Raw genomic sequence first — 7,051 nt, 5'->3', positions numbered from 1 at the left:
TTCCACAGCACTCCTGACCCCCTGATGGCTTTGCAATCTAGCACTGCAGGTCCCTCGCACAACCCACAGTGTCCTTAAAAGTCATCATCATCACAGATGTCAAGGTACACATCGAAAGCCTCTCTGTTGCAGTTTCCATCAGGAGTGAAGACATATTTGTGGAAGGTCCCATCTACACAGATGGCTGGAAGGGGGGGGGATGGGTAAAGGGTTAAAGGGTGCCGAGCCACCCGCTCCAATCCTCTCCAATCCTCTCCAGTGCCCCATGGCCTAGGGTCTACCTCCAGGCCTTTGTCCCCAGGCCATCCCTCTGGCGGCGGAGTTGAGCCGCCCACTCTAGCCCTCTCAAGCTTCCCATGCCCTCAAATTCCTGCAGATCCAAACTGTAGGACTTTGCCCATGCAGCACCCCCAGTCAGGAGCTATTCCCACTCACCAATGACAGAGTTGACGTTCTTGGAAGTATTGCGACCGAAGGCGCAGATGCAAGCGGACTCAGCAGGCACGGTGAAGCTCGCCAGGCTCCACTGAGAGTCCACGTACTGCCCGATCATAGGCCCCACCTTGCCCACGCGAGCCAGCCTGCAGGCAGCACTGGCTGAGCCCGGGTGTGGGCCACGGTCAGGGGGATGGGGGCAGGGCAGGGCCAGGCAGGGAGTACTCACGCGGAGCGGCGGTTGAGGCGGGTATCCTTTAGAGCAAAGATATGGACTGTGCCCTTATCGCTGGAAGCGCAGAGGAACGAGGAGTCGTGGCTGAAGTTGATGCTGGAAGACACAGCGGCAGTGACGCCCACGTGTCAGGTGGCATGGGGTCACCAGCCCACCACACATACCCCATGCTCACCAGTAGAGGGTGGCAGGGTCAGTGCCTCGGCGCAATTCCACCAGTTTCTCCTTGGACTGTGTGTCAAAAAGGCGAATAAGGGTGCCTTTCTGGGAGGCGGAGGCCACTACCGTGCCTGGCTGGTTCAGGGACACACAGGCCACGTCGCTCTGATGGGCGTTGATGGTGAACGGAGCAGATGAGGTGCCAGGCTTTGTGCTCGCCAGGTCCTGCGGTGGAAGGAGCGGTTGGGGCTTGGGGTAGCACGGAAGGCAGAGGCCAAGCGTCCACGGACGGAGCCCGCCCGCCCGCCCACCCTTGCCCCCTGGGCGGCTCACCACAAGTTGCAGGCTCCCACACTTGTGTCCTGGGAACACCAGCAGCTGTTTCTCCAGGCTGGGGCAGAGGTCACAAAGCCCTAGGGTGCGAGGCCATAGTGTTGGAGGAGGGGGTAGGCCGGTGCAGGGGAGGCAGGGGTCAGGCAGTGGGCCAGGCAGGGCCTCGGAATGGACAGAAGCTGGGGAAGGACTGACTTTGATCTTCCATGACATGTGGCACCCACAGAACCCTCAGAGGGCTTGCCGTCCGCCGCGACCCCCAGCAGCGAGACACGTTCTCCCCCTCCCGACGCAGCTCCGGCAGCCCCAGGAGGGCCCCGGGATCCCTGGCATGGCCACCCATGTCCCTACTGGGTGTTTCTGCCCTGCTCTCTAGGGCACCCAGGGGTGAGGAGAGAGAACAGGCTAAGGGATGGACAGATGGACAGACTGGGAATATGAGCCTCTCTGCACAAAGACTCTCTCCCTGCCCCTCTTCCCCAGCTTCTCTGGGCGCCCCTCGCATTCTCTCACTTCTGCCCCTCTGCCCCGTCCACTGCCTCCTGCCCTCACACCTGCGTATCTGGGTCCTCTCACCCTTGGGGTTGTCCCGAGTGTCAAACTCGAACAGCTTTCGGGGATTGTCGGGGAAGGAGTACACGTAGATGCGGTTCCTCAGCACGATCACAATTCTGTGGGCATCACACAACGCGGGATGTCCATGAGGGAGGGCAGGATGCCCGTCCAGGACTAACCCTCTTGCCTGCTGCAGGGACCTCCTACCTCCCCCACCCCAGTCCTCCTCAGGCTCACTTGTCATGGCGCATGCGCACAGCCAGCACTGGCTTGGTGAAGGTGAACTCCAGCACCAGCTTGTCCTTGGAGTCCTTGCCCTCCCGGGCATCGTCCCAGATCAGCACTGCTGGGCAGGTGGGTGCGTTGTCGGGGCCAAGGTTTAGGGTGAGGGGCAGCCCTGGTGACACAAGACCCAGCCCTACTCCCCATGGGACCTTAACCCACTCGCTTAACCTTTTGCTAACACCAACGTGAGCCGCATACAGCATGAGCACTTGTGGGTGTGATTCCTGAGAGAACAGGTTTCTCAGACTGTTATACTCATTTACAGATGAAGAAACCGAGGCTTGAGGGGGCTGAGTATCGGGCCAGGGACCTCACTGCCCATCAGCAACCAAGCAGGGACGCATACCCAGGCCTGTAACTTCCCATCAGCAAGTATTTCTGCCTCCAGGCTCCCAGTCCGTACCCCTAGGAGGCTTTTGCGATGAATCCTAGGGCTCTGTGACTCGCCTAGGGTCTCTCTTGCCATGTCCCAGGGGGATCAGCAAAAACCCTTAGAACAAGATGGCTCCTGAGGCCCAAAGCAAGAGGGCACTGCAGAGATGGCCCCAAGATTTTAAGACCTATTGGTTGTGTGACTTTGGAAAAGTCCCTTAACCTCTCTGGACCTCGGTTTCTTCATCTGTAAAAATGGGGATAACAGTACTTCCTGCCATGTAGAGGTACGGTGAGGATCAAATGAGTTACTATCTATAAAGTGCTTAGAACAGTCCCAGGCTCACAGCAAGCGCTCCACAGGTAAAGACAAGGCATACTGGAGGCATTCAATAAGTGTTAAGCGGAGGCAAAACACCAAGCTTCTCAAGCAATAAGATCCATGACTTCCAAGCTGTAGGCCTCACTGTGTGACTCTGAGGTGTTCTAACATCTTCATCTGCCAGTGCCTCAGGGTACCTGGAGGAAGCCAGGATTCCGGGGAATCTGGGCCAAGGGCGGGATGGGATGAGGGCACTTACCTGAGATCTCTGAGAACTTGGGGCTGCTACCACCACCCACCAGGGCCAGCAGGTTGGAGCGGTGCAGCATTTCCACCAGGCCCATGCTGCCCACCTGCTCATGGTCTGGACAAGGACCAGGGTGTCAGTAGGGGTGGGAGCCAATGCCCAGCCCGTCCCTTCTGCCCACTGCCCCTCCCCTGCCAACGGCTCACCCAGATGCCCCTTCTCCATCAATGGCTCCACGTTGTAGATGCGCACACCAGTCTCCATGGCGCAGCAAAAGCAGCCTGGGGGGTGGGGGAAATTCAGGCTGCCTCAAACGATGCCCAGGTGGAAGCCAGGGGCTTAACACCCACCTCCGGCCATTCTTTCCCTCCCTCCCTCCCATCCACAAGGGTGCAAGCATGAGCCTCTCTCACTTTGGTCTTGGTTGAAACGAAGACTGGTCACTCCTCGAAGTGGCTGCTGAGTCATGGTCCAGGATTGCTTCCCTGGACACAAATGGGGGAAGAGTTGGGAACACTCTGGGGTTTGCCCTCCAAGTCCTAGAACTTCTGTCCCCAACTGACTTCTTCCTCCTCCTCCTCTGCTACCTACTGCTCCCAACAGGACTACAAAGACAACAAAAAAGGGGAATAGTTCTAGGGTCTCCATTCTTAAGCTCCCAAGATCCAAAAGAGCATGGCCAGGAACTTCTCCATCTTCTCACACTTGGTTGACCCCAGCTCCTTGACTTGGGACTCCCCATCTCCTTCTTACTCCCTGGCCCTCACTGCTTGTCAGGAAGTAATGGGGTAGACGGGGCCCTAGTACTATCTCTTCCCCACCCTCAGCCAATCCTGGCCCTAATGCCCCACATGGCCTGGAACCACCCTCCGCTCGCTTCTCATTTTCACACCTGGACCTAGCATCCAATTCCACCTGTCAATAAACAGGGAAAGGGCTAGGACCCCGCACCTCCCTGACCTGGCCCTGAGACCTGCCATGGTTGGTCCACCACCCACAGGACTTCCCCTCCTCGTGCCCTTCTGAGGCTTCCAACCTATTCTACCATCTCAGAGACCTCTCACACCTTCCCTCCTCCAAGGCTTCTCCAAACCCCTTGGGGATCCCATGCCTAGCTCCAGATGACTCCTTCTCATGCCAGCTAACTTCTGCCCAACTAGGGCCAGCCTGGATGTTTCCCCAGACCCCCTTATGCCCTAAAGACCCTACATCAGATTCCCCTATCACTTCAGATCGCCCATCCCTGGGACATCCCCTTCCATGTGCTTTTCTGTCACGGATTCCAACACAGACTGGCTTGGACCTACTCCCAGGAATTCCATCCCCCTTACATTCCTCTTCCAGATTCTCTATCCTCTCCCCCAAACACCCTGCCCCAGGGCACCCCTTCCCCATCAAGACTTGCCCAGGACACACTTCCCCGAGCACCTACCTGGTACAACTCAACCCCACCAAGACGCCTGCCCCAGACCCCTTTAAGATTCCTGTCCTAGAGCACCCATGCTCCCTTCAAACCCCCATCTCCCCAAGACCTTTGCCCAAGCACACCCCCTCCCCATCCTCCAAGGGCTCAAACCTACTTTCCCCCCTTTGTACCACCTCCACTGGACTGCCTCACTCCCCGAAGACTCATTCTTTGGACAGCCCTACCTTCCAAGACCCCTTTCTGGATCCCCATCCCAAAGACCCTTGCCACCCAAGAACCCTGCCCCGGGATGCCTCACCCCCCCTCCACTTCCTCATGTCCAAGACCGCCCTCATACTCCTTCCAATCCCGGCACCCACTTAAGCTCCCCGTCCGGGACGCGCCCCCATCCACCAAGACCTCTGTTCAAGGGACCCGACACTCCAACCCTCCCGCAGACTCCAACCAACTCTGGGATCGTGTCCCAGTTCCCCGCTGCCTGCACTGACCTGACCTCCGGGCGTTCCCGATCCCAACCCCTGCTGTCGGTGCCGCCCGCGGCCCGGTTTTCTGACCTCCCGGGCCCTGACGCCCGGCTCCGGTGTTTACATCAGGTCTCACTTCCGGGGGGAGGGAGTCTGTGACCGGAAGTGACTCATCCCTGCCGGAAAACGCGGCAGTAGCTTCTCACCCAGCTTCCAGGTCTCCGGAGCCACGCGAGTCATAGCGGCGTCCCCCGGAGAGGCTGTGCGGGGGCCTGGCTGTCCGAGGGAGCCGAGGCGGGCGGGCGAGAGAGACTTGGCCTCGCTGAGCGGAAGAGGGCCGAGTATTCCGCCGCTCGGTCCTGCTCGGGAGAACGAGAGGCGTTAACTTTCTGGGCTAACAAGACTTGGGCCTCCGAGGTGTGCTAGAGTGGCCTTTCTTGTTGGAAATACTAGTCCTCCCGGATTTCTGGAGAGGCGAGGGGGGGCTCGGAGGCGCGCGTGGAGCTGGAGACCTTGAAAGCTGAAACTCCCCTTGCCCAAGGGAAGCCGGCCCCTCCCCTTGCTTGGTTTTGTTTACAAAATGAAAAATGAGGTTTTAATGGTAAAAGGTGTAAATGCTTACTGTGGAAAAAAAAGCCCAATGATGTGCATACTGGAAATATTTCTTAATTCAACTTTTAACTTTTGAGGTAACTGAATTCACACGTAGTTTTGAGAAATGATACAGAGAAATCAGATGTACTTTTAAGGTTTCCCCCAAAGGTAACATGTAAGATGATAGTAAAATATTACAATCAGGGTATTGACATTGATACCATATACCCATGCTTTACTTTTCCTCAAGTATTGCTTTGATGCTCTTTAAAATTTCTATTAAGGGCCGCCTGGGTGGCTTAGTCGGTGAAGCTTCTGCCTTCCCCTCAGGTCATGATCCTGGGGTCCTCAGATCTCGAGTCCACCCTCAGGCTCCTTGCTCTGCAGGGAGCCTGCTTCTCTCTCAGCCTGCTGCTCCCCCTGCTTGTGCCCCCTCTCTCTGGCAAATAAATAAATAAATAAAATCTTAAAAATAAAATAAAATTTCTATTAATATAGAATGGATATCTGTTTTAATTCCAACTTTTTAATGATTCATGGCATTTCGTGGAATAAATGTAGCATCATTCAACTGTTCTCTTACTGATGGCGATCTAGGTGATTTCATGCACAATGTTGTCAACATACTGAAATCTGGGCTCCACATCCTGCCCTGGGCATGACTCCATTGCTATGATCCTGGGCAAAGCCAATTTTCCGGCTTTCTTCAGTCTCTACTTCCTCATGTCCCAGACCATATTTAACTTAGTTTGGGTTCTGCCACTCCCATGCCTCTCAGACTGTGAATAATAATCTTGCCAGACCAGCAATCACTTCCCTACCGGCAGTCACCCTCTCCTATGACTGCCCAATGCATTCCACAGTTTCTTACTCTCACTCTCTTGGTTTTCTCCTACACTTCTGGCTACTCTTCCACCTTCATCCGATTCCCAAATATTAGAGTATCTTTGGGTATGACTCTGACCCCCTTGCTTTTGTAGGCAATATTCTCTCCCTAGGTGATTTCATCTTGTCTCGTAGCCTTAATTATTGCAAATATTTGGAGATAACACCAATTCAGGCCTCTAGCCTATACCTCTTTCCTGAATGCCAGACTTATATGCTCATGGCCTGTTTGACATCTTGTGGATGTCGCATCGGGCTCCCTCCCCCTTCTTGCTTGTGCTCTCCGGTCTCTCACACTCTCTCTCAAATAAATAAAAGAAATTTTTAAAAATAATAATCCAGCACCTAAAAAAGTAAAATTTACTTTCTCTGTTTTCCAAACAGACATGACCAGGCATAAAAAGAAGCAGGAAGTACATACTGCAACCTGGAAGAACCTTGTCGACAGTAGGCAAGTCCATAGAGACCGAAAGTAGACTAGTGGTTGCCTAGGGCTGATGGCAGCAGCCAAGAGGGCATGGGGGTGGAGGTGGGGCGTTGATTGGGATGAAAAGGGTGGCGATTGCTAAGGGGTATGGGGTTTCTTTTTGGGGTGATGAAAATGTTCTAAAACTGATTGTGGTAATGGTTGCACAACAGCATACTAAAAGAATTGTACACATTAAATGAATGGTGTGGTATGTGAATTATAGAAAAATACACTGAATAGGATTAATGACTAGACATCACAGAAGAAAAA

At 54.7% G+C, this 7,051-nt stretch overlaps 1 protein-coding gene across 1 annotated transcript in view; it reads right to left on the bottom strand.

The window, feature by feature from the left end:
• The window catches only part of WDR45 (WD repeat domain 45), a 10,064-nt gene extending 5,071 nt beyond the window's left edge, over positions 1 to 4,993 (bottom strand). The window contains exons 1-11 of the mRNA XM_040631733.1: positions 4,858 to 4,993; positions 3,357 to 3,428; positions 3,150 to 3,224; positions 2,956 to 3,060; positions 1,955 to 2,114; positions 1,739 to 1,833; positions 1,163 to 1,242; positions 846 to 1,054; positions 665 to 766; positions 436 to 581; positions 1 to 184 (exon numbers count right to left, since the gene is read on the bottom strand). Of these exons, the coding sequence (XP_040487667.1) occupies positions 75 to 184; positions 436 to 581; positions 665 to 766; positions 846 to 1,054; positions 1,163 to 1,242; positions 1,739 to 1,833; positions 1,955 to 2,114; positions 2,956 to 3,060; positions 3,150 to 3,224; positions 3,357 to 3,411 (1,137 nt within the window). The 5' untranslated portion in view covers positions 3,412 to 3,428; positions 4,858 to 4,993 and the 3' untranslated portion in view covers positions 1 to 74. The remainder of the gene's footprint in view (positions 185 to 435; positions 582 to 664; positions 767 to 845; positions 1,055 to 1,162; positions 1,243 to 1,738; positions 1,834 to 1,954; positions 2,115 to 2,955; positions 3,061 to 3,149; positions 3,225 to 3,356; positions 3,429 to 4,857) is intronic.
• Positions 4,994 to 7,051: the final 2,058 nt, after the last annotated feature.

Source organism: Ursus maritimus (assembly GCF_017311325.1).
Source record: "Ursus maritimus isolate PB19 chromosome X unlocalized genomic scaffold, ASM1731132v1 scaffold_X1, whole genome shotgun sequence".
Taxonomy (NCBI): domain Eukaryota; kingdom Metazoa; phylum Chordata; class Mammalia; order Carnivora; family Ursidae; genus Ursus; species Ursus maritimus.
The sequence above is the reverse complement of the archived record's forward strand: the minus strand, read 5'-3'. Positions and strand labels throughout refer to the sequence as shown.